This window comes from Ranitomeya variabilis, chromosome 5 (genome assembly GCF_051348905.1).
Source record: "Ranitomeya variabilis isolate aRanVar5 chromosome 5, aRanVar5.hap1, whole genome shotgun sequence".
NCBI lineage: Eukaryota > Metazoa > Chordata > Amphibia > Anura > Dendrobatidae > Ranitomeya > Ranitomeya variabilis.
The window spans coordinates 245,404,362-245,431,831 of record NC_135236.1 but is presented as its reverse complement, the minus strand read 5'-3'; the positions used below and the strand labels follow the sequence as shown (position 1 = coordinate 245,431,831).

The window sequence follows — 27,470 nt, the reverse complement described above, 5'->3', positions numbered from 1 at the left end:
TCCCACAAGAACCTATGAGTAAGGAGACTTAACAGGTGTCAGACGGATTGACAAGCACTAGCATTGGAAGTGCTGAAAATAGACGTGCTGATGATCAGAGCTCAGCGTTGTACAGCAAAGGAACTACGAGCTGAGATATTTCAAGGTAAGAAAAATGGATTTAATTAATACGTATTCTAAGTCAAGTTCGCTGGAATTTTTAAGTCTAGGTCAAAAGTCTAAAACCTTAGAAATATTTTGGCTTAGCTTATTTGCAGAATGCAAGATAGATTCTAAGCTAATATCTAGAAAAAAAAAAGAAAAAGAGCAACTGAAAAATACATATGGTTAATGTATTTCACAAGTTTGTGTCAGAAAAATCCAAAAATGACCGTGTAAAAATAGTACCAGTTGATACTAATGATGTTCCCAAGATTAACTGTAATGTAAAGAGTGAACAAGATGTGACGCACTTGTCTGTAATGGCCACTCAAGGTGACCTTGTGTCTCATGATGAAAAACAAGATGGAGGAAACGTAGGAGACAGGACAACTGACAAAGATGATGTACGAGGGACAGATGTACAAGGGCCACTAAAAATAGACGACGACTCAGAGGTCCAACCCCAAACTAAACCTAGGAAAATCTTGTTAAAATTATGCAAAATCATTCCTGCATATGATGACAAAATCCATGTGTGCAGAAATTCAGAGATATTTGCGAGTTTTGCTGATAAATTTGATTTGACTAATGAGGAGAAAAATCAGTTGTTTAAAATGTGGCTTCCAGTAACTTTTTCCAGGAGGTTCTCATTAAAAATGCAGAGTGATGAGTTCCATGATGAAATGACTGATATAGAAAGATAAAAAAATTTGATATTCTGTGGATTAAAAGAAAATTATCCAGATATTGATATTCTTCTAAAATTGAAGATTGGCCGGAAAGAATGTACTTTTACAATCATGTCCATATTTGAAAGGTTGTACAAAACGGTCATTACAAATTTGAATAAACAATCAATGATAAATTGTTTTGTAAACAAATTTGGATTCCTAAATTCTGCATCTTGTGTTATTGCGTCACAAAAAGATTCTTTATTTGAATGTGCGCAACCCCTTGATTTTTCTAGAAAACATGAGAATCTTGAAAGGAAATCGAATTATATGAAAACTAATAACATAATTAAATCTTATCAGAAGCCAAAATCAAAATCTCCAAAACTGACCCAAAATCAAATCTATGAAGTACGAAGAAAACTATATATTTGTTACAAACCCTATGAAAAGATTCAGGAGTCCATTAAAGAAGTTGCTCTGAAAGGGTTAAAAGCTGACGGGCCAGCTCTGTCTGTAAAGATGGCGGAAATTGATAGACAGAAGTAGTTGAGCATAAGAAGTGAGCTGAATACTCCATTATCACAGCTCATAAGTCTAAAGATGGCAATTTTAAATAGAAGTTTTCAACAAATTATCGACAGAGAGGTAAATTTTGGTTTAGGAATTTGCTAAAAATGTAATTATAATATATGATGTGTAAATGAGTTATACAATGTATTTATTAATATGTAATTATTTTATACAATATAATTCTGCAGTTATATATATTTATATAGTATACTGTAAATACTGTAGCATATTTGTAGAGATTGTATAACTGTATTTTTATATGTATAATGAAATAATTAAAATTTATTCCAGTAATAATATTTAGAATTACCTTAAATATATTTATTAAATATATGCATATGTATAAGATATTTAAATTATTTTGTTTTTAAATAAATATGAAATTAACCTTTATCTTTTATTTTTCCTTAGAATTTTCATTTCAAAGCAGGGATTGAACAAAAAACCTCTTATATGAATTTATGTCTTTATTTACACAGGAAGTTATAATAACTGCATGATTTTATATATTTAACACTAAGAGAAAATACATAACTAAATCTAAAATTTGTGTACTGTAATTTTTGTTCTGTAACAATCTAAAATTTGTTTTTTTCACTGCATGGTGCATGACATGTGACAACTGTGAGTTAAAAATATAGATACCATATACTCTTGTTTTAGTTTAAGAAGAATTTAGAAACCCCCTCAACCTTTACAAGTCAAATGGATTCAGTTGCAGGCCCTGTACCAGATATAGCTGTAGAACAAATGCTCAAGTTTCTTATGGATGAGTCCTATCTATAGGTTAGAACATAGCGCTACTGTAGTTAATGTGTATTTGGGAATATTCAAAGAAATCTTAAAATATTAAATTTAATAGTTTACAATGCGCATTGATAATTAGGATACAATATTTTGAGTTAATATACATGTATTCTTATTCTTTGTGTGTGAAATATGTAATTTCAACTTCTATGTGTGTCACAGTCTGAGTGACAGATGAACGTATGAGCAGCTGCTAAGAGTGAAGTTAACGAAAGCTAATGTGGAATGTATGCACAGTATGAAAGAGGCCTCATGATTCATAGTATGTTGAAAAAGAAAAAAAAAAAAAAAGAAAAAACCTTGCGTTTGAGAAAATAAGATTCAGTTAAATTATTACAATATTAAGATATATTTAAATATTATTTACTCAACATATATTTCTATATTTCCTTAGTAATTATTATTTCTTGATTTAGTTAATAGTGAATAAGTGCAATCACACATCAATATGGTTTATCAAGAAAATCTACATTTAGAACAACATTTTTCCAAATGATAATTTTATGATATTCAGTGTTTTTTTAATGGTTACATAGATGGGTACACATCTTCAAACAAATATAAGTCATAAAGCTGATGACAGTTATAAAAAAAATATTTTTAATTTTGGTTTTTACGAATTAATTATTTCATAAAATAATATTTTTGATATTCAGGGGGAAATGTGTTTTTGATTCAGATTACATAATCACATTTCATCAATACCTCTTCTTCACACATTTTAATAAAGAAAAAATATTAATAAGGTATTATTGGGTACAATAACATTAAGTATTATAAAAGTCATTTTTCCTCTAATGAAGGGTTTTATATGCAAAGTTGCATAATTTCAATATTTTGGTAATCCAAGGTTATGACAACATCTAAATGATGAAAATATTAAAGGAAATGTGTTACTGAGACATAACCTCAGAATTTGTCATCAACATATAAAGGCCTTATTTTTATTTTTCTCATTTTTATTTTTCATTTTCAATTTTGTCATACTTAATTTTTATTCTTAATTTTTATTTTTTATCTCAAGAAAAAAATAAATCATTATTTAATAAAGTAATGTCTAGTACAAGAATATTTCTTTATTGAATATAATGATCATATGGTTTCATTATAAGAAATGTTTCAATTCTGAGTTAAATACAACAATTCTTTCACTCATTCATTTATTCATATATATTCTTATTTTGGTTCATGGCTATACATTCTTACATATTATTGGTCTAATAAATATGTTTATTAATAAAGTTTCAGTAATAAAGATGGAAACACTTGTTACATAAAAGACACACTGACATCTATGGGTTCAAAAATAAATTACACCTATGACAAAAATGTCCTATCACATGAAGAATATGGTTAATAATATTATTTTATTTTTCCAAATATAAATTCCATATTAATATTCTGATAATAATTGTACGGATATTATTGATAGCTATGGTATGCTGTGATATAGGTTAGGAAAATTATCAGATTTGGTATAGAATAGGGAATGAAGACTTCAATCAAGATACTGAAGTTACGTTAATAAAGACATTTCATATTTTTAAATTCAATTGATTCTTAAAAGTTTCAATAAGAAAAAGCTGTTATCCAGAAGTTCCACAAGGTAACAATGCTATGATTTCGGAATAATAGACTGTGTCAAATACAATTCATGTCACCACTCACAACTACAGCATCCATCACTGACAACTATGAGTACTGTATCTAAACTGGCAACTACAATTGGAGAGGACGATGATCCTATGATGCCAAGATGAACTGTGTTATTATGTTTTATCATGTTCCAGTGGTTTCCTATCACCTATAAGACTTCCATGAAAGCTGGTGAACAATCAGGTAATTGTCAGGAGTGGACGTTACAACTCTGACATGTGTCCTATGCACTAAAGACTGGTTATGGTGCTATGTTTAGCAAGGAAGAGTCAATGTAACCCTTGCTGTGCTGACCAAAGATGTCACAACTGTTCCAAGACCAGTGCGGATGATATGGAAGGATTCCAGATCCAAGGCGAGCCAATGTAAGTCCAGGTCTCTAAAGGTGACACTGCACAGATATTAAAGCTACATTTCATCTATAAACTTTGTTTTCTTTTCAACATTTGAATTTATGGACTTTGACACATGACACACAGTCTCTACAAAATCTACATGCTATCATCTATTTCAAAAGAATTATAATAAAGATTGTTTTAAAAGAACCAAGAAGAAGACATCAAGAGGAAGACCAGATGACATCAGACCTGAGATACTTCAATTATGTATAGGGAAGTATAATTATATATTTTATATGAATATTAGTCACGGCTTACCATAACGAATTTACATACCATTATATTACTGAGTACATATAACAATATTATTATTATTATTGACATTATAAACATTAAATTATTTTGCCAAAGAAGAAAAGAAAAAAGAAAATCTAATATGTTTAAATTGAGGGTTCCAATCAATGTCTGTCACCCTCAAAAGGGGAATTGTTAAATATTAATTGAATTATTCTTATTCTGAATTCAGTACTGAGCACATAACTTTTATAATGTCAGCAAGAAGCAATTTCTGTGTGTGTAGCTCAGAGTATAAGTCAACACCATATAAAGGGAACACGTGGTCTGTGGGACATATAAATAACGTCTCTTAGGAGGGTGTGCTGGCTTGTCACGTGGGGGCTGTCACCTCCTGCGTTCACTATCATTCTCCATGGACATCAGACAAGTCACAAAAGGAAGAAACAGCTGGTAGCCATCATGACTTCAGATTTCACTCAGACGTCTTTTACCATTCAGAACTTTGGGAAAGATGAGTAACAAGCGCTGATATTTACACATGGACAATCTGTTCGTAACTATTTCATCTATTTTTATGTTTTGCTGCAATTTGGTTTTTCTGTGGACAATTCAATAAACCACTACATTTTTTATGAGAATATCATGACATTTTTCTTTAAGAGTAATGCACCTGGTGAATAGTCTCGATTAAATAAATGTGCAAAATAAGCTTATTTAACACACACACACAACAGAACATCATTTCCTTGTCTTGAGGCATTTCCACTGAAGTTGGACCAGCCTGTAATTTGATTTTCCACTTTGATTTTGAGTATCATTCCAAATCCAGACCTCCGTGGGATATTAATTTTGATTTATATTGATCATTTTTATGTTTTATTGTTCTCAACACATTCCACTATGTAATGAATAAAGATTTGCAACTGAAATATTTAATTCAGTGATACCTAGGATGTGGTATTTTAGTGTTCCCATTATTTTTTTTTATATCATATGTATATATGGGTGTGTGTGTTTTGATGAACATTTCCTTTGAAGACAATGTGTAATTGACAGAACTGCAAAATGTAAAAGCTCATGTTAAAATCGCATTGCAATCAGATAGCAATCTCAATGCAATCAGATGTAATTCGTATGTTAGGTGTGAAAATCGCATTGTACTCACATGACACTTGCATGTCACTCGTCTGTTTTTTTGGTCCTGATATAGGAACGTTTTTTTTCTCGCATATGGGTATGTACCCTTAGGGTTATTTTCAGAATAAAAAAAAATAGCCGAGTGGGTATAAATATTTTTAAACATTGTGTAAACATTTTATTAATTTTTAACAAATCAAAATTGTCCATTTTAGGAAACTGGAAAACATTCTGCATCTGGTGAACATATTGTACATATTGACCAAGAAGAAGGTTCACATAAAACATTAAATATCGCTGGAAGATCAGCTGCCAATCCGTGAGTTTTTCAGATTGCAGATAGCTGACTTCTACTCTTTTTCAGGATGCATCCAGGATTAGAACCTATTTTTTCCTCACAAAACACCTTGAAATACGTTGGTCAAACTCTATAAATTAAGGGGCAGGTATCCAGGTTGCATAGCACAATATGATCCCGATCCATCAGGACCGACGTTTTTCACGCCAGTCTTGATGAGGGGGAACTGTTGAGTCAGACAATCTTGATTTATTAAGAGGGACCTATTTAGTCTACATGTTTGCATTTTCTAATGCTCCACAAGGCTTTCTGTGGATGACAGCCGTTCTCTAGATACAAGCATCATTTTTTTTTTTTTAATTTAATTTTTTTTTTTTTACAGACCAGATGTTCTAAGATGTTTTTTTTTTTTTACAGACGGATGTTCTAATCTTCAGAGACACAGAAGGGTAGTTTAGCAAAACCTAGTTCAGTTCAGGGAGTTCATCATCTCAAGAGCCTGTTTCAGTTCTGCAAAAAAGAAACTATTAAATTTTGCAACCAAAACAATATTATGAAAAACGCTGTACCACAAAATTGGGGAAAAAAGCTGTTGAAATTAAGTAAAAGTGTACCATAACGAGATCTGTCCTGCTAGTTTTACTCTTATCCCTCAGTTAAATGAAATTTGTTGAATATAGATAGTATAGAGAATAAACCTGCTGAACACTGGTTTGTATGGAGCTTTGCACACCATCTGAAAACCAGCAACAATTACATTCTTTTAAATTAGCATCCGAAAAACGGAACTGGTCTCCAAGATTTGCCATGACAATCTGGAAAGTCTGAGGACATCATAAACGTAGTCTCAAGGTCATATTTTCTGTAATTTTTATGATTTTTTTCTATGTTGGGGCGCTCCACATCTACAAGTTTTATCTTCTCTAAACAACTGTCCAATAGAGATGGGTGGATTGATTTGCAGGACTTTGGTCTATTAGCTAGATTAGTAGTCTCTGGGAGCTGAATTGAAGCGCTACAAATCTCTTTCTTACTGGGATCTCTGGTGCAGGTTTTGATTAGGTGTGCTGCCAAAGTCATAATTGCCACTTGATGCCCAGATGACATCGCAACAGCATACCTTATCAAAAGCCGCACTGTGGATCTCAGAAAGTATGAGATATGCAGAGCTCCTTACTAGGGTTGAGCGAAACGGATCGGTCATTTTCATAAGTCGCCGACTTTTGGCAAAGTCGGCGTCTCATGAAACCCGACCCGATCCCAGCGTGGGGTCGGCCATGCGGTACGCGATCTTGGCGCCAAAGTCGCGTTTTGAATGACGCCTTCCCCGCCATTTTTTCAGCCAATTAATTGTGGGCAGCGTGATGACATAGGTTCCGGCCCGGTTTCTGCGGCGTCATAGAGCCATATTACCGTTTGGGCTGCAGTGATTTCCGGAGTCAAATACAATATATGCACGGAGGGGAGAGAGAGAGAGAGAGAGAGAGAGAGAGAGAGAGAGAGAGAGAGAGAGAGAGAGAGAGAGAGAGAGAGAGAGAGAGAGAGAGAGAGAGAGAGAGAGAGAGAGAAAGAAAGAAAGAGAGAGAGAGAGAGAGAGAGAGAGAAAGAGAAAGAGAGATATATGAATGCACATTGGGTTTCGTGTTCCGGGACCGGAACCCGACTTTACAGTAGAATCGGCCGATTTCACACAATCCGACTTTTGAGAAGGTCGGGTTTCACAAAACCCAACTCGATCCTAAAAAAGCAAAAGTCGCTCAACCCTACTCCTTACCACTTGCCAGAGACTACTCACCTGACCAATGGACCAGAGACTTGCAAATTGAAACGACCATCTCTACTGTCCAGTAATTCTGGATATTTGATAATCCCGTACCCATAAAGTTTCAGTAAAGTCAAATTTAGAGGAGTCGTCTCATCTTTACAAATGGGTAAAATTGCAAAGTACTTGTAAAAACAAGCAACTTACAATTTACTCTTTAACCCCTTCCCGCCGCGGCCCTTTTTCATTTTTGTGTTTGTTTTTCGCTCCCCTCTTTCCCAGAGCCATAACTTTTTTATTTTTCTATCAATATGGCCATGTGAGGGCTTATTTTTTGTGGAATGAGTTGTACTTTTGAATGACACTATTGGGTTTTACCATGTCTTGTACTAGAAAACAGGAAAAAAATTCCAATTGTGGTGACATTGCAAAAAAAGTGCAATACCACACTTGTTTTATGTTTGGCTTTTTTGCTAGCTTCACTAAATGCTAAAACTGACCTGATATTATCATTCTCCAGGTCATTACGAGTTCATAGACACCTAACATGTCTAGGTTAATTTTTATCTAGGTGGATTCAAAACTTTGCTTAAAAAAAACCGCCATTTTCCGATACCGGTAGCGTCTCCATTTTCCATGATCTGGGGTCAGGTGAGGGCTTATTTTTGCGTGCCGAGCTGATGTTTTTAATGATACCACTTTTGTGCAGATACATTCTTTTGATCGCCCGTTATTGCATAATACAGTGGGAAAAAAAGAATTTAGTCAGCCACCAATTGTGCAAGTTCTCCCACTTAAAAAGATGGGAAAGCCCTGTAATTCACATCATAGGAAGATCACAACTATGAGAGTCAAAATGAGAAAACAAATCCAGAAGATCAACTTGTCTGATTCGGCAAGATTTATTTTGCAAATTATGGTGGAAAGTAAGTATTTGGTCACCTACAAACATGGCTCTCATAGACCTGTAACTTCTTCTTTAAGAGGCTTATATGTCTTCCACTCATTACCTGTAGTAATATCACCTGTTTGAGCTTGTTATCATTATAAAAGACACCTGTCCACAACCTCAAACAATCACACTCCAAACTCCAATATGGTGAAGACCAAAGAGCTGTAGAAGAACAACAGAAACAAAATTGTAGCCCTGCACCAGGCTGGGAAGACTGAATCTGCAATAGGCAAGCAGTTTGGTGTGATGAAATCAACTGTGGGAGCAATAATAAGAAAATGGAAGACATACCAGACCACTGATAAGCTCCCTCGATCTGGGGCTCCACGCAAGATCTCATCCCGTGGGGTCAAAATGATCACAAGAACAGTGAGCAAAAATACCAGAACCACATGGGGGGACCTAGTGAATGACCTGCATAGAGCCGAAACCACCATAACAAAGGATACCATCAATAACACACTACGCCGTCACATACTCAGATCCTGCAGTGCCAGACGTGTCCCCCTGCTTCAGCCAGTACATGTCCGGTCCAGTCTGAAGTTTTCTAGAGAGCATTTGGATTATCCAGAAGAGTATTGGAAGAATGTCATATGGTCTTTGAAACCAAAGAACTGTTTGGTAGAAACAAAACTCGTCGTGTTTGGAGGAGACAGAATGTTGAGTTGCATCCAAAGGACACCATACCTACTGTGAAGCATGGGGGTGGCAACGTCGTGCTTTGGGGCTGTTTCTCTGCAAAAGGGACCAGGACGACTGATCCATGTACATAAAACAATGAATGGGGCCATGTATCATGAGATTTTGAGTGCAAACCTACTTCCATCAGCAACAGCATTGGAGATGAAACATAGATGGGTCTTTCAGCATGACCACCTTGTGAAGACTTACAGAAAATGTTTGACCTCTGTCATTGCCAACAAAGGATATATAACTAAATATTTAGATGAACTTTTGTTAATGCCCAAATACTTATTTTCCACCATAATTAAATCTTGCCAAATCAGACAAAGTGATTTTCTGGATTTGTTTTCTCATTTTGACTCTCATAGTTGTGGTCTACCTATGATGTCAAGTACAGGCCTCTCTCATCTTTTTAAGTGGGAGGACTTGCACAATTGGTGGCTGACTAAATATTTTTTCCCTCACTGCAGTAGAACTCAATATTTTACCAATGTGTAGATTATCTACATTACAGATATTTAGTAACCAATATATAATGTATTTTCACATACACAAACACATTACTATCTTACCTGTTAACAAAACTCTTAATTTACCGGCGGACATAGTAACATTGACAGGTCTGGAGTTGGCAGAATCTTTCACGCAAAGGTTTAGATGGACTACAGGTTCATTCAGTTCCCGCAGAACACTGGAGCTGAGAGTCTGGTCCACCCGCCAGCTCAAGGAGGATAAGCGCGATACTGCAAAGGCATAAGGGACAGCCATACACATGTAAGGGTTACAAGAGCAAAAAAGCATCACTAGTGTAGAGAAAATAATTAACACATCAAAAAGTTATTTACTATTAACTTTATTTGCTTTCAAAATACAGCTTTTCAACACCTAGAAATAAGATAAAAGATATTTTATAATATTTAAAACTTCTCGTCATCTTAGTCAACGATGCAGGCTAATCTTTTTTCCATGGGGGTTTAGGATAAATGTGGTGGTTACTGCTTCATGGCGAAGGATACATTAGGGGTCTAAATATCTTATTTCTGGTGGGGCAAAATAAAAGAGGATTTATTATCAGGTGATGTACAACATTAATTTTTTCCTAGGGGAAAAACAGTGACATAATAAGTCCACTGGCTCCCATACAAGTATATGTGTAATTCCACAGCCTCCTGTACCAGGTAAGTCCCTGTTTTATCTGCTGCACATCTTGCATTTCTCTGAATGCTGAGCTCTGTATAACCTTACCCACCTCTAATTGGTAGCTTTCTGTATACGCCATACATTGACATAGAGCTGCTAATCAATAGTGGGGGAAGGGCTACATAGAACAAATTGACTATGAGGCACACAACACCTACAGTAGTCCTGTAATGATAATTTATTTTATTAAAAGAGCAGCACACAGTCCAGTAAGGCTACTTTCACACTGGCGTTAACTGCATTACGTCGCAATGCGTCGTTTTGCCGAAAAAACGCATCATGCAAAAGTGCTTGCAAGATGCGTTTTTTCTGCATTGACTAACATTAGCGACGCATTTGCGACGCAATGACACACGTCGCAACCGTCGTGCGACGGTTGCGCCGTGCTGTGGCGGACCGTCGGGAGCAAAAAACGTTACATGTAACGTTTTTTGCTCCCGACGGTCCGCTTTTTCCGACCGCGCATGCGCGGCCGGAACTCCGCCACCTCCCCGCACTTCACCGCACCTCACAATGGGGCAGCGGATGCGCTGGAAAAATGCATCCGCTGCCCCCGTTGTGCGGCGGAGACAACGCTAGCGTCGGGGACCTCGGCCCGACGCACCGCGACGGGCCGAGCCCGACGCTAGTGTGAGAGTAGCCTAAGTGACATATCACTGGAATCAGGCTCTCAGACCCTACATCAGGATAGTCTCAGATTACATAGAAATATCCTCTAAATATTTAAATATTCCCTTTAAATAAATGCATAAAGCTGGTTAGCTCTGTTAGATAGAGCGTGGTGCTAACAATGTCAAGTTCGTGGGTTCGATCGCTGTATGGGGCAGGAGTTCGTGGGTTCGATCTCTGTACGGGGCAGGAGCTTCTTACTTATGAAAAGATGTTGTTTGTGGCCACTAGATTTAGAACTACTCAAAGGTAGATACTCTTATTATGATATATGCCCCGTCATCCTAACATTGTAGAGGATTAGGCGGAGTTAGCATGTCCTGTTTAATTCCTATATTTATGATGCGTTTGACCAGAAAATTGCTTGACATGTCACAACATTTTTTCCGCCAGTCCCAGCCAGCTCTGCCAAATGTTTTAAATGTAGTGCATCGTATTCTAGCACACACTTGATCAAGGCTGATGTACGAAATGCCAGTATTTATGAATCGGAGCCACAGACTGCACTACTTTTTGTCCATTCAGAAAATGGATAGCAGATGGATCCGTTTATTTTCACAGTAATCTATGGGAAAAGGTTCATAACGGATGATCATCCATTATATCCTCTGTTTCACTGGTCCGTACTTTAGCACTGCGTATTCCCAGAGCACTAGACATGTTCAGATATACCTGTAGAAAAACAGATCAGCTATAAACAGAACAAAAACAGATGCACAAAAGAAACTAAAGCTTCTGCATTTAAAGGGAGTTGTCAAATGAAAACTTCGGATTCAGTTTAGTATCAGTTTTCTTTTATTTCTGTCTTTGACAAATGAGCTTAGCGTTGCACATTGCCTCTAAGTTGTTAGTACTGTCAGTCTGGAAAAGCCAAGATCAAATTTATACTGTGTGATCTGCTGAATGTACACAACTGAATTCTAAAAATCTGTATTCAGACGTATATGGAGGAATACCTACAGATTGAAGAGGTTGTCCACTACGTCTACATTGATGATCTATCCTTAGCATAGGTAATCATTGTCTGATTGGCCAGATCTGACACCCAGGACCCATGACAATTGGCCGTTATCTGTGTCTGCGGCGGCTGAAGTACTCTCTTGCAGAGCTGCTCCGTATACTTCAGAAAAAGAAGAGCCTCCAAAAGGAAGGGGAGACTACTGCAAGCTGATGGATAACCTCATGGTGGTGCAGTCAGAATGGCATGTGGTGTTCCCCTCACACCCGACGGGCGCCGTTTCGCTATTGCTTCTTCTGGGGAACGTGTGAGGGGAACACTGCACGCCATCCTGACTGCACTACCATCCCTATGGAGGCAAATAAACATTCTATGCTTTCTTAGCCTGGTATGCACCACTGAGTGAAGGGATTACATTTACACCCTATTTATAGGTGTCTCTGTGGTGATAAGTACCGTATTTTTCGGAATATAAGACGCACTTTTTCCCCCCCAAAAAAGGGGGGAAAATGGGGGGTGCGTCTTATATTCGCAATGCAGGCTTACCGTGGCGGCAGAGGTGCGGTGGCAGAGGTGCGGCGGCAGAGATGTGGAGATGAGGAGGCGCAGTGAGCGGGGTCCCTTTCCCCGGTGAGGTGATGCAGCAGCCCGGTAATGCAGCAGAGCCGGGTGAATCCTGTTGTTATCGGTGCGCGCAGCCATCTTCCTGAGGCCGCGCGTGTGCAGATGGAGGTCTCTGCTGCCCGGGGCTTCAGGAAAATGGCCCCGGGATGCCGTGCGTGCGCAGATGGGGATCGCAGCGGCCATTTTCCTGAAGCCGAGTTCGCATCTCGGCTTCAGGAAAATGGCCGCCGCGATCCCCATCGCGGCTATTTTCCTGAAGCCCCGGGCAGCAGAGACCTCCATCTGCGCACGCGCGGCCTCAGGAAGATGGCCGCGCGCACCGATAACAACAGGATTCACCCGGCTCTGCTGCATTACCGGGCTGCTGCATCACCTCACCGGGGAAAGGGACCCCGCTCACTGCGCCTCCTCATCTCCACACCTCTGCTGCCACACCTCTGCCGCCGCACCTCTGCCACCGCACCTCTGCCCCCACGGTAACAACAGGATTCACCCGGCTCTGCTGCATTACCGGGCTGCTGCATCACCTCACCGGGGAAAGGGACCCCTCTCACGCCATACCTCTCACTGTGCCTCCTCATCCCAGCACCTCTGTCGGTAACCACGCTGCCACCCTCCCATGGACACCAGGCCGTGGCGTCGCCCACCTAAGCAGGAAGGGACCCTGCTCAGGTGCACGCCGTACCGCCTCACCCCACCTCTGCCGACACCATGCCTCCTGTGACCCAGCTCTGCCACCGCCAGCCCTCAGGTAAGATACTGTAAATTCGGACAATAAGACGGACCCCCATCTTATGAAAAATCTTTTTTTCTGCAATTTTCACCCCAAATTTGGGGTGCGTCTTATGGTCCGGTGCGTCTTATAGTCTGAAAAATACGGTAACTGCATTTGCACATTCTGCAGAGCCCTATAAAAGGACGGCATCTAATAGGCCTATTCACCTGCTACAACCCCCCCCTCTTACTTTTCATGTCATTACCTCCCCATTATTAACAGGTTATCCATCAGCTTGCAGTAGTTTCCCCTCCCTTTTGGAGGTGATATTCCCTGTCTTTTTATATGGTTTTAATATTTTGTATTAATATAAATATATTGTTTTAATTTTCAAATGTTGAGAATCTCTTATCAGGTGGTTTTACTCACCACCTGTCTTTTGTTTTTCTGGTGTATCATTGCAGTGATTAACGCTTATTTTGCACATGTGACTTTTGATTTTGACTGCTCCGTATACTTATAGTGGCCACCGCAGGATACTTCACATCCACCTCCTATTGATTTTACCCCTTAAACCCGTGGATCTTTTTTCGGTTTTGACTTTTCATTTTTCGCTCCCCTCCTTTCCAGAGCCACAACTTTTTTGTTTATGTGAGGGCTTATTTTTTGAGGGGTGAGTTGTACTTTTGAATGACACCATTGGTATTACCATGTCGTGTACTAGAACATGGGAATAAAAATTCCACGTGCGGTGAAATTGCAAAAAAAGTGCAATCCCACACTTGTTTTTTGTCTGGCTTTTTTGCTAGGTTCACTAAATGCTAAAACTGACCTGCCATTATGAGTCTTCAGGTCATTAAGAGTTCATAGACACCAAACATGTCTAGGTTATTTTTTTTATCTATCTAAGTGGTGACAAAAAATCCCAACCTTCGCTTAAAAAAAAAAAGAATTGCGCAATTTTCCGAGACCCGTAGTGTCTCCATTTTCGGGATCTCGGGTCGGGTGAGGGCTTATTTTTTGCATGCCGAGCTCATGTTTTTAATGATACCATTTGGTGCAGATACGTTCTTTTGATTGTCCGTTATTGCATTTTAATTCGATGTTGCGGCGACAAAAAAAAACGTAATTCTGGCGTTTTTAATTTTTTTCTCGTTACGCCATTTAGCGATCAGGTGAATCCTTTTTTTTTATTGATAGAGTGGGAGATTCTTAACTCGGCGATACCAAATATGTGCAGGTTTGATTTTTTTTTTTTTATTGTTTTATTTTGAATGGGGCGATTTGAACTTTTATATTTTTTTATTTTTTACTTTTGCCATGCTTCAATAGCTAGAAGCTGGCATAGCCTCCTACATAGGAGCGATGCTCAGATCGCCCCTATGTATCAGAATTACAGCATTGCTATGAGCGCCGACCACAGGGTGGTGCTGTCAGTATCACATGTATGAAAAGTCCCACACGGTATTGAAGTTTTTCAACGGTCATTGTGCTCATTTGAAGGAAAAGTAGAATAAAGAAAGAAAGTGGAAATAAAAAAACAAAGAAAAAAGCAATAAAAAGAGGAGAATAGGTGAATCAGTAACTGTGAATGACAAAAATAAAATTACATGGACTCGAACCTACCAAGTCTCATGACATATCCCCTGTATTAAATGTCTGTTGTGGTACCAGTGAACTATCTATTAAGTATGTAAGCCACTAGTTTCCAGTGTTGCCATCTCACTAATAATTGAGATGGTCAGCTTAAATATCTGAGTACTTAAAATGTTATATTACTTTATTTCAAATTGGCTCCCTTCATAAATGTGTAAAGGGCACAAATAAAATAGCGAGTTTAGCTTGTTGTGTTGGGGGAAGAAGGAGTTTGATACATGTGGGACTTTTCATACATGTGATACTGACAGTACACGTGATCTTCCTTCCCCACCCCCTGCGTTTGGTGCCTTTATTTTAACTTTTTATTTATTTACAGTAACTGCATGGTTGTAACTGGGATACTTTATGCGTGGTTGTCTTGATGAAGGAGTCGTTACTGACTTTGAAATGCGTTGACAATGAACTGCTTTCAATGAAACTCCTGGTCTTCGGATCTTGGAATCAGCAGCGGACTTTAACCCCTTAAGCCCCGAGGGTGGTTTGCACGTTAATGACCGGGCCAATTTTTACAATTCTGACCACTGTCCCTTTATGAGGTTATAACTCTGGAACGCTTCAACGGGTCTTGGCGATTCTGACATTGTTTTCTCGTGACATATTGTACTTCATGATAGTGGTAAAATTTCTTTGATATTTATTTGCAAAAAAAATGGAAATTTGGCGAAAATTTTGAAAATTTTGCAATTTTCCAACTTTGAATTTTTATGCCCTTAAATCACAGAGATATGTCACACAAAATACTTAATAAGTAACATTTCCCACATGTCTACTTTACATCAGCACAATTTTGGAACCAAAATTTTTTTTTGTTAGGGAGTTATAAGGGTTAAAAGTTGACCAGCAATTTCTCATTTTTACAACACCATTTTTTTTTTAGGGACCACATCTCATTTGAAGTCATTTTGAGGGGTCTATATGATAGAAAATACCCAAGTGTGACACCATTCTAAAAACTGCACCCCTCAAGGTGCTCTAAACCATATTCAAGAAGTTTATTAACCCTTCTGGTGCTTCACAGGAATTTTTGGAATGTATAAATAAAAATGAACATTTAACTTTTTTTCACAAAAAATTTACTTCAGCTCCAATTTGTTTTATTTTACCAAGGGTAACAGGAGAAAATGGACCCCAAAAGTTGTTGTACAATTTGTCCTGAGTACGCCGATACCCCATATGTGGGGGTAAACCACTGTTTGGGCGCATGACAGAGCTCGGAAGCGAAGGAGCGCCATTTGACTTTTCAATGCAAAATTGACTGGAATGGAGATGGGACGTCATGTTGCGTTTGGAGAGCCACTGATGTGCCTAAACATTGAAACCCCCCAAAAGTGACACCATTTTGGAAAGTAGACCCCCTAAGGAACTTATCTAGAGGTGTGGTGACCACTTTGACCCACCAAGTGCTTCACAGAAGTTTATAATGCAGAACCGTAAAAATAAAAAATCATATTTTTTCACAAAAATTATCTTTTCACCGCCAATTTTTTATTTTCCCAAGGGTGAGAAGAAATTGGACCCCAAAAGTTGTTGTACAATTTGTCCTGAGTACGCTGATACCCCATATGTGGGGGTAAACCACTGTTTGGGCGCATGGGAGAGCTCGGAAGGGAAGTATCACCGTTTGACTTTTCAATGCAAAATTGACAGGAATTGAGATGGGACGCCATGTTGCGTTTGGAGAGCCACTGATGTGCCTAAACATTGAAACCCCCCACAAGTGACACCATTTTGGAAAGTAGACCCCCTAAGGAACTTATCTAGATGTGTTTTGAGCGCTTTGACCCACCAAGGGCTTCACAGAAGTTAATAATGCAGAGCCGTAAAAATAAAACAAAAATTTTTTTCACACAAAAATTATTTTTTTAGCCCCCAGTTTTGCATTTTCCCGAGGGTAGCAGGAGAAATTGGACCCCAAAATTGGTTGTCCAAGTTGTCCTGAGTGCGATGATACACCATATGTGGGGAGAACTACTGTTTGGGTGCATGGGAGGGCTCGGAAAGGAAGGAGCGCCATTTGGAATGCAGACTTAGATGGAATGGTCAGCAGGCGTCACATTGCGTTTGCAGAGCCCCTAATGTACCTAAACAGTAGAAACCCCCCACAAGTGACACCATGTTGGAAAGTAGACCCCCTAAGGAACTTATCTAGATGTGTGGTGAGCGCTTTGACCCACCAAGGGCTTCACAGAAGTTTATAATGCAGAGCCATAAAAATAAAACAAATTTTTTCCCACAAAAATTATTTTTTAGCCCCCAGTTTTGTATTTTCCCGAGGGTAACAGGAGAAATTGGACCCCAAAAGTTGTTGTCCAATTTGTCCTGAGTGCGCTGATACCCCATATGTGGGGGGAACCACCGTTTGGATGCATGGGAGGGCTCGGAAGGGAAGGAGCGCCATTTGGAATGCAGACTTAGATGGAATGGTCTGCAGGCGTCACATTGCGTTTGCAGAGCCCCTAATGTACCTAAACAGTAGAAGCCCCGCACAAGTGACCCCATTTTGGAAACTAGACCCCCCAAGGAACTTATCTAGATGTGTTGTAAGAACTTTGAACACCCAAGTGTTTCACTACAGTTTATAACGCAGAGCCGTGAAAATAAAAAATCCTTTTTTTTCCCACAAAAATTATTTTTTAGCCCCCAGTTTTGTATTTTCCCAGGGGTAACAGGAGAAATTGGACCCCAAAGGTTGTTGTCCTATTTGTCCTGAGTACGCTGATACCCCATATGTTGGGGTAAACCCCTGTTTGGGCACACGGGAGAGCTCGGAAGGGAAGGAGCACTGTTTTACTTTTTCAACGCAGAATTGGCTGGAATTGAGATCAGACGCCATGTCGCGTTTGGAGAGCCCCTGATGTGCCGAAACAGTGGAAACCCCCCAATTATAACTGAAACCCTAATCCAAACACACCCCTAACCCTAATCCCAACAGTAACCCTAACCACACCTCTAACCCTGACACACCCCTAACCCTAATCCCAACCCTATTCCCAACCGTAAATGTAATCTAAACCCTAACCGTAACTTTAGCCCCAACCCTAACCCTAACTTTAGCCCCAGCCCTAACTGTAGCCTTAACCCTAGCCCCAACCCTAGCCCTAATATATTTTTTACGTTACCACATTTTGAGAGCTATAAATTTTCCATATTTTGGTCCACAGAGTCATGTGAGGTCTTGTTTTTTGCGGGACAAGTTGACGTTTTTATTGGTAACATTTTTGGGCACGTCACATTTTTTGATCGCTTTTTATTCCGATTTTTGTGAGGCAGAATGACCAAAAACCAGCTATTCATGAATTTCTTTTGGGGGAGGCGTTTATACCGTTCTGCGTTTGGTAAAATTGATAAAGCAGTTTTATTCTTCGGGTCAGTACGATTACAGCGATACCTCATTTATATTATTTTTTTATGTTTTGGCGCTTTTATACGATAAAAACTATTTTATGGAAAAAATAATTATTTTTGCATCGCTTTATTCTCAGGACTATAACTTTTTTATTTTTTTGCTGATCATGCTGTATGGCGGCTCGTTATTTGCGGGACAAGATGACGCTTTCAGCGGTACCATGGTTATTTATATCTGTCTTTTTGATCGCGTGTTATTCCACTTTTTGTTCGGCGGTATGATAATAAAGCGTTGTTTTTTTGCCTGGTTTTTTTTTTTCCCTTACGGTGTTTACTGAAAAGGTTAACTAGTGGGCCAGTTTTATAGGTCGGGTCGTTACGGACGCGGCGATACTAAATATGTGTACTTTTATTGTTTTTTTATTATTATTTAGATAAAGAAATGTATTTATGGGAATAATATATATTTTTTTTTTCATTATTTTGGAATATTTTTTTTTTATTTTTTTTTACACATTTGGAAATTTTTTTTTTTACTTTTTTACTTTGCCCCAGGGGGGGACAATACAGATCGGTGATCTGCCAGTTTGCATAGCACTCTGACAGATCACCGATCTGAGAGAAGTGCAGGCTGCTTCACAGTGCCTGCTCTGAGCAGGCTTCTGTGAAGCCACCTCCCTCCCTGCAGGACCCGGATCCGCGGCCATCTTGGATCCGGGTCTGGAGCAGGCAGGGAGGGAGGTAAGACCCTCGCAGCAACGCGATCACATCGCGTTGCTGCCGGGGGCTCAGGGAAGCCCGCAGGGAGCCCCCTCCCTGCGCGATGCTTCCCTGCACCGCCGGCACATCGCGATCATGTTTGATCGCGGTGTGCCGGGGGTTAATGTGCCGGGAGCGGTCCGTGACCGCTCCTGGCACATAGTGCCGGATGTCAGCTGCGATAGGCAGCTGACACCCGGCCGCGATCCCCCCGTGAGCGCGGCCGATCGCGTATGACGTACTATCCCGTCACCGGGAATTAAGTCCCGGGTCACCTTGACGGGATAGTACGTCATACGGGATTAAGGGGTTAAAATCTATGGTTTGTTTTTTATATACTATTTTAAAAACTACACCCCTCAAAGTGCTCAAAACCACATTCAAGAAGTTTATTAATCCTAATAAAATTTTAATTTTACTTTCCCCAAAAATATTGCTTTACCTCCAAATTTTGCATTTTCAAAAGGGTAACAGGAGAAAAAGGCTGGTACAATTTGTTGTGCAGTTTCTCCAGAGTACACAGATACCCCATTTGTGATGTAAATCTATTGTTTGGGCGCACAGCAGGGCTCGGAAGGGAAGGAGCACCATTAAACTTTTGAATACAACATTTGCTGTGATAGCGGATGCCATGTGGCGTTTGCAGATGAAACACCCCACAAGTGACTCCATTTTGTAAATTACAATCCTCAAGAACTTATCTAGAAGTGAGGTGAGCACCTTGAATCCCCAGGTATTTCACAGAACTTTATAACTTTGACCCATGAAATGTTGCTTTAGCCTCAAATTTTTCCTTTTCACAAGGATAAAAGGAAAAAATGGACCCCATAATCTCTTGTGATATTTCTCCTGAGTACACCGATAGCCCATATCTAGTGGAAAACTACTGTTTGTTTGGGCACATAGCAGAGCTCAGAAGGGAAGGAGCGCCAACCAACTGAATTCTGGAGCGCAATTTTGGCTGGAACAAATTATGCATGACATGTCACATTTGACGAGCCCCTGACATGCCTAATCAGCAGAAACTCCCTACAAGTTACCCTATTTTGGAAACTACACGTCTTGAGGAATTCATCTAGGGGTATAGTGAGAATCTGTAATGTTTTAAATCCTCAGGTAAGTCATAGAATAGTATAACATTGGGCTAAGTCACTGGAAAATTACCATTTTTTAGACTAAAATGTTGCTTTGGCCCCAAGTTTTCAATTTTCAAAAGGAATAATAGGAGAAATTGCACAACAAATTGTACAGTACATTTTCTTCTGAGAACACCAATAGCCCATATGTAGCGGGAAAACTACTTTGACGCACTGTACAAAGCACAGAAGGGAAGAAGCGCCATATTGGAGATCAGAAGTTGCTGGAATAGATTGAGAGTGCCATGTCACATTGGCAGAGTCCCTGAGATACCAAAACAGCAGAAACCCCCCCATAAATGACTACATCTCTCAATCAATTCACCTAAGGGTCCAGTGATCAAATTGACACCACGGGTGTGTCACAGAATTTTATACCAATGGGTAGTGAACAAAAAATAAATTAAATTTTTACCGCAAAAAAAATTTTTTAGCCTCAGATATTACAATTTTTTCAACTGGGGAAATTGGTAAAAATGGCACCAAAATTTGTCACACAATTTCTTCTGAACGTGGCAATACCCTATATGTGGCTGTACAGTTCTATTTAGCTACACGGCGAGACTCGGGGTGAGTGGGGGACCCGGAACGTTTTCTTACTCTCGGAGAACAAGTTATTGTAGAATAGTTTGCCCCTATGTGCATGAGGAGCAGAATACCCCTCTCAAGTGACCCCATTTTGGAAATCACACCCCTCTGAGAATTTATCTAAAGGTGTAGTGACGATTTCGACTCCATGGACGTTTTCCAGAAATAAAACAGAAGTTGCAGAGTGAAAATTGCAAATCTGCCATTGTAGTGTCCATACATTGCAATGCCCATACATTGTGCCCAGCTCCTGCTTCTGGAGCCACAAATTAAATTGTGCTTTCATCGCTACAGAAATGCCAAACATGTGGACACTAAATGTGGTTTAGGCAACCTATGGTGCTCAGAAGAGAGGAGGCATAAGGATTTGGGAGTGCAGAATTTGCTGGATCTCTTTTGGGGGGCGAGTTGTCATAAAGCTTCTCCAGAGCGTTTGTGCTACCAGTAAAGTGGAAGCCCCTTGTATTTACATTGACAGATGATGGACACGAGTGGGGACTTGCTTTTTTTATGGATTGAATTTAATCTTTTGTCGAGAACATTTTACATACAATTTTGGATCACATTTATCCTGTGCTCTACGTTGAGCACTTACTTTGGGGTTTCCATCTAAATCTCTGAATGATGTGATTCAGATGAAACCCCAGAGGGATCCATTCAGCATCATGAGGCAGCAGTTACTTTGTACTCCATCTGGCCTCTGTTCAGAGGTGTCCTTGTGTTCAAAGGTGCACAAAATTGTGGTCGCCCGCACTTTTATGCACGCTTAAAAAGATGGACACCACTGGATCATAGACCAGACATTGTCTACAGTGTCGCCATCTGTCTCATTATAGGAAATCTTTTGCCGGGTGCTCTGTTTGAATCACTTATTTCAGAGACTTATGCAGAAATGCCAATTTAAGAACTCAGTGTAGAGCGAAGGATAAATGTGAGCAGAGCCTTACTGTGATCTTTGGGAGGCAGAATGATAAAATCAACAGTAGGTGAACAATTGGTTTTATTTATTTTTAACGCCGTTACTCGTACTGTATTAGTGATTAGACGACTATATTCTTTGGGTCGGTGCGATTACAGCAATACCAGATTTATATTGGGTTTTTATGTTTGTCTGCTGTGACACACTAGAAAAACCTTTTTTTTTTGCAAAAACAAGTTTTTGCATCGCCACATTTTGAGAGCTATAATTAGGTTTCTATGTTTCTGCTGACAGCGTCATGTGAGGTCTTGTTTTTTGAGGGACAAGTTGACATTTATTGGTACAATTTTTGGGCACATAACATTTTCTGATCTCCTACTATTCTGATTTTTGGGAGGCAGAAAGAACAAAAACCAGCAATTCAGGAATCGTTTGGTTTATTCGGCTCACCATATTGAACAATTGATAGTGAGGGTCTAGTTTTTGGGTCAGTACGATTACAGCGATACCACATTTATATTTGTGTTTTGCTGCTTTTAGGCCACTTTCACACATCAGTTTTTTGCTCTAAGTTGAAATCCGTCAAATTTTGAAAAAAAACCCGAATCCAGCGACTGATGCCGCTGGATCCGTTTTTTTCTCATAGACTTGTATTAGCGACGGATGGCTTCATGTTTCATCCGTTGTTCGCCGGATCAGTCAAAAATTGTTTGTCCGGCGGCCGGAGGCAACGGACAAAGTAACGTTTGTCTCTCTCACCCCTGTGCGCTTTCTCTCTCCCCCATCTGCTGTCTTCTCCTCTCATCTCTTCTTTGACCTGTGTACCCCATGTGCTCTACCCCTTGTCTGCTCTCTCTCTCCACCACTATGCTGGCCCATTGTTGTCTTCGACGTTGTGCCTTTGCCGCTTTCCTTTCATTGTCATTGGTGTACTTTTTAGGAGGAGCCATGTTGGCATTGATATTTGCTTTTTAAAGGGGTTTTCCCACGAACGAAAGTTCATTTTAAAAATTGTCTGTGCCTGACCGTGTACGGAACATAACACAGCTCCTGGGCAGGGGAGGAAGCAAAAGACAATACTGACATTACAGAAGGAGATCGTAGTGGATATATTTTGTGACGTAAAATATTGTTTAAAAACAGTCCAGTGAAATATTTTACCTGCAAAATGAATCCTCTGTGATCCCCTGCTGTAATGTCAGTATTGTCTTTTGCTTCCTCCCCTGCCCAGGAGATGTGGTATGCTCCGTACACGCTCAGACACAGTCAATTTTTAAAATGAACTTTTGTTCGTAGGAAAACCCCTTTAATGTGACCGGCTTCCTCTGCCTGTAGACACATCACGCATCTGCTGAATGATTTACTGCGCCTGCACGTAATTCGTGTATGTGTGTGGTGCGTACAGCATATACAGTGTGTGTGGGTGTGGTGCGACGGTGTTCCGCTGGTGGTACCGCGCAATAGGTTGGTACCAGCAGCAGTTTCCATATTGAGACACCCATCACTTGGGTGTCCCAATATGGAGATCGGTGAACGTTATGTCGTTTCGGACGCGGTGATACCAAAAATGTGTACTTTTTTATTTTTGTTTTAACATATACATAACTATTTATTGATATATTTTTATAATTGTATATACATTCTGTGATTTTTTTAAAATATATTTTTAGCTTTTTATCTTAATCCCTCTATGGGACTTTAACTTTTATTAGTCTGATCGCTGATTGTGATGCACCAGAACTGCAATGCATTATACCGGTCAGTACTGCACTGATAGAAGCCTATTATACCATGATCCTGGCACGGTCTAATACGCTCGCCCGCACCTGGCTGACTTGGAGTTTGTCATAACAATCGTCCCCTAGCAATGATATTGCGGGGGCGCCGATTAGACGGGAGAGGGAGCCCCCTCCCTCTCCTAGTCTCCCAAATGCTGAGATCGATATCGATAGAGGTATCTAGGGGGTTAAACAGCTGGGGCTGGTGCAGGCACTGCTCTTGGCAGTGATAGCCGGGTCTCGGCTATCACGTAAGCCGAGCTCCCGCTGGTGATTGCGCGAGCACAGCTCCTGGGCCACACACAATCGACATACATCGAAGGTCAAGAAGCCCTATCTGACCATGACGTATGGGCGTTAAAGGTCGTGCATTGGTTAATACTGGACATTTTGCAGCATGTTGCTAGAAACTCACAGCGAAGACTGTTTTCTCTCAGCGTTTCTTGCAGGGCAGTCTGCTTTTCTTCATAAGAGCGGCAAAGGGAGGCAGCATGTTCTGTGGATAACAAGGAGATTTCATTAAACTACTAAATGCAGCAAATACATGAATGGCCTTACTATGAGAACAAACTGTAACAGCCCGTAAGATGCTAGGAATAAGTGCAGTAATAAACTTTTTTCCTTACCCCTGGGAAGACCCAGCTGCTGGAGTTCACTAGACAGATTATCACCGCTCACATTATGTTTGGCAGCACTGGAGAGAATAAAACAGAGGACGGCAACGGTGGCTTTTATGTCACCAGACTCTGCAGGAAAAGGAAATTGTGCCATTAATCTTTTACTAATCGCGTGCACAGATGTGGCAGTATAGCCATTAAAGTACAGGATAATATAGAGGTTTGATTTATTTGCCAGGCTATCGATTCTAGCTGTTCTTTTGTTTCTGTGTCCACATGACAACACTTCCTGACTTTGCTCTGGTCTTGTTTTGTCAAGTCACCAATTTATTTTGCTATTTACAATTATCCACATCAATGCCCACATCCTTAAAGGGGTGTTCCCATCTCCAAGATCCTATCCCAATATGTAGTAGGTGTAATAATAATACAATTAGCAAAAATCTCCAATTAGAAATTTAGTATAATTCTTCTGATTCACTAGTTCTCCTTCCTTATGTGCAGGGCATTGCAGGACCTTAGGTATTCATGGTTATGACCACTAGCAAATAACTGTCACTATATTAGTGGTCGTAACCATGGATACTTAAGGTCCTGCGATGCATGCACATAAGGAAAGAGACATAGCAAATCAGAACAACTATACTACATTTCTAATCAGAGACATTTGCTAATATTATTATTATTACACCTACTACATATTGTATGTGTCTCTGGTATGTGTGAAAACTGTCCCCACAGAGACACAGAAGTGTGAAAGAGGCCTAAAGATGAGGAGGGAGAGAAGAGCGATTCTCCTCCTCCTCTGCAGGGATGGATAGAGACTGGTGGAGGGAACTGTTTCTGAGCTGCCTCCACCAATCACATATCTGTCCCTGCACACTAATGTGGCAACTACGGTACTCACAAGTCCGAGATCTTTTTAGGAAAGGAGGGCAAACAACCCCATCATCCTTTAGAATATACTGTATCAATGGGTATATTCTGAAGGATGATGGGGTTCTAGCCATATTTAGTGTAAATATACACTGTAATATAGCGGCCAAAGTGTTTATTGAAAATGTGATGACTACCTCCCTTATCTTTCAGAATACATCCATGTATACAGTAAGTGGGTGTATTCCTGTTGATGAAGGGGGTGGTAGTCACAATATATGGTACTGCAGGCACTTTACTGTAATTCACAGATCCCCCATAATGGAGTGCCATCCACAGATAATATTTTTGTATTTTATTAAAGGTTTTTGCACACTATTTGGCTCACAATATTTGTTTTCTTATTTTCCTCTCTAAAATCTAGGTGTGTCTTATAATCAGGTGCATCTTATCAAGCGAAAAATACGGTCTATTTGTGCACAACGATTTGGATGCATCATGAGTGTATATTTATGCACAATCATTTGGATGCATATAACGTTCGGATGACACGAGAAATGGAAGAAAGTATTGTCATTTCACTAGAGGAACAGAGGGGACGCAGAGAATAAACTTGTGACTTCATGGCAGCAAAGAATTAAAGTTCTTAAAAATAATTTCTCATATCTTTTAAGCACAATAAAGAAGTTTTCTGGAATGGTGGAGTGAAAGTAGCTGTACAAATATTTTATCTGCAGTGGTTGCATGTCTACATCCACTGCTCACAAGGACCTACTGCCTTCTTGTTCTGAGTGCTATTCTGAATTTTAGCCATCTTTTAGTGTCTCAACAAATCCATTAATTAGGTTTATACAATAAACGAGCTACCATCATACGGTAGTTCAGCTTACTAAAGTGTATGAATATCAAGTAATGTGAAATAAAATGAATTGTAACATAACGAGTTGTCATTTATGACGCCGTCTTGTCTCGAGAAGAACTTTCCAAATGCTGTAGAAAAGCACATGGTTGTGATGGAGGAGATCCCAAGCACGAGACTCCATTCTCTATTAGCAAACATTGGCTTCCCTTCTAGGGTACTCACCATGACTACATATTTCATTAGTAGCTAGTAGTTTGAATAGGCATCAAGTGATAAAATATTAAGGGTTATACTCAGGTTATTAAATTGTCTTATTAAACAGCTTTAGCAAATGTCTTGCTTTGTTATCTCCTATCATTCTCCTTCTATGAAAGCTTTTATCTGACATTGTTTATAGCTTGTTGACAAGACAAGCTTCAAGTTTGGGATCTGACAGTTAAATCCTGAGATCCCAGGTGACTTATCTCCATCCAACCCATTAAAGCAGCACTCCAGGGTTTTATTGCAGTGATAGAGTGGTGCTATCAACGCAAGATCAGTAGAACGATTCTGCTTAGTCATAACTGTCACTGAAGGAGGAGAGCCGGCACCTCCACCAACAATTAAGTCAGGAGGCTGGGGAGCAGTGTGTTCCTGAAGACCCATATTTAGATTAACTGTCACGACTTTGTTGCTGGGTGTTTCGGACCCAGGGGCGCCTTCCCTGTCCCTAATGATAGGTACGCACTAGCTCGCTCTGCTCCTCGGATTACTTCTGATGGTGAAGATACAGGATTTTAGGCAAGGTATGTGGCCCCTGTATCTGCCCTCAGTTTGTACCCTTCCCCCACCCGGGAAAAGGGGAGTAGTAGTATACTGTAATACACCAACCATACTAACAAGGTAATACGAACAGGGGTAAAGAAAAATACCAAACATACAAATATACTCACACATATAGCAGAGGAATGCATCAGGGAGGGGAGGACAGGGTTAAACCAAAGTAGGAGAAGAAAGCGAATTATCACACACTCAATACCTAGCAACAGTCACATAAATCCAAACACCTTTCTCCAATAATAACCAACAACAACCTCCAGCCATGCAGCATAAGCTATCTCTGACAATAAGTGCTTACTAGGGCCCAGTTTATATAGGAGATAAGAGTCGCTAACAGTGCACAGCTGAGAGCCTTAGCTCCAGGAGCTCTCAACTGAGCAGATTAACCCGTGCACTGCTAAATTACACAGTTTAATATGAAGGTGAAGTGCTTTTATTCAGTGCAGGAGTAGGAAAAATCAGACGCTGCGGTCTTATGGCTCCTCTCTTTTGCGGTAAACTATTGACACTAACCCTAAAACTAAAATTTGTTGGTGCCTGCAGCTTACCCTAGTTATGACGACTGATCAATACAGATCCTGGCACTCTTACTCATGTCTGTCAGCTGTAATAATTTGGGAAAACTATGGG

At 39.8% G+C, this 27,470-nt stretch overlaps 1 protein-coding gene across 2 annotated transcripts in view; it reads right to left on the bottom strand.

The window, feature by feature from the left end:
* Nucleotides 1-5,773: 5,773 nt before the first annotated feature.
* COMMD4 (COMM domain containing 4) overlaps nucleotides 5,774-27,470 on the bottom strand; it is a 36,926-nt gene continuing 15,229 nt past the window's right edge. Inside the window, exons 5-8 of one of the 2 annotated variants that reach the window (XM_077263961.1) lie at nucleotides 24,293-24,412; nucleotides 24,082-24,162; nucleotides 9,889-10,059; nucleotides 5,774-6,428 (exon numbers count right to left, since the gene is read on the bottom strand). In XM_077263961.1, coding sequence (XP_077120076.1) covers nucleotides 6,388-6,428; nucleotides 9,889-10,059; nucleotides 24,082-24,162; nucleotides 24,293-24,412 — 413 coding nt within the window. In that variant the 3' untranslated portion in view covers nucleotides 5,774-6,387. The remainder of the gene's footprint in view (nucleotides 6,429-9,888; nucleotides 10,060-24,081; nucleotides 24,163-24,292; nucleotides 24,413-27,470) is intronic. The other variant, XM_077263960.1, reaches the window with a different exon arrangement.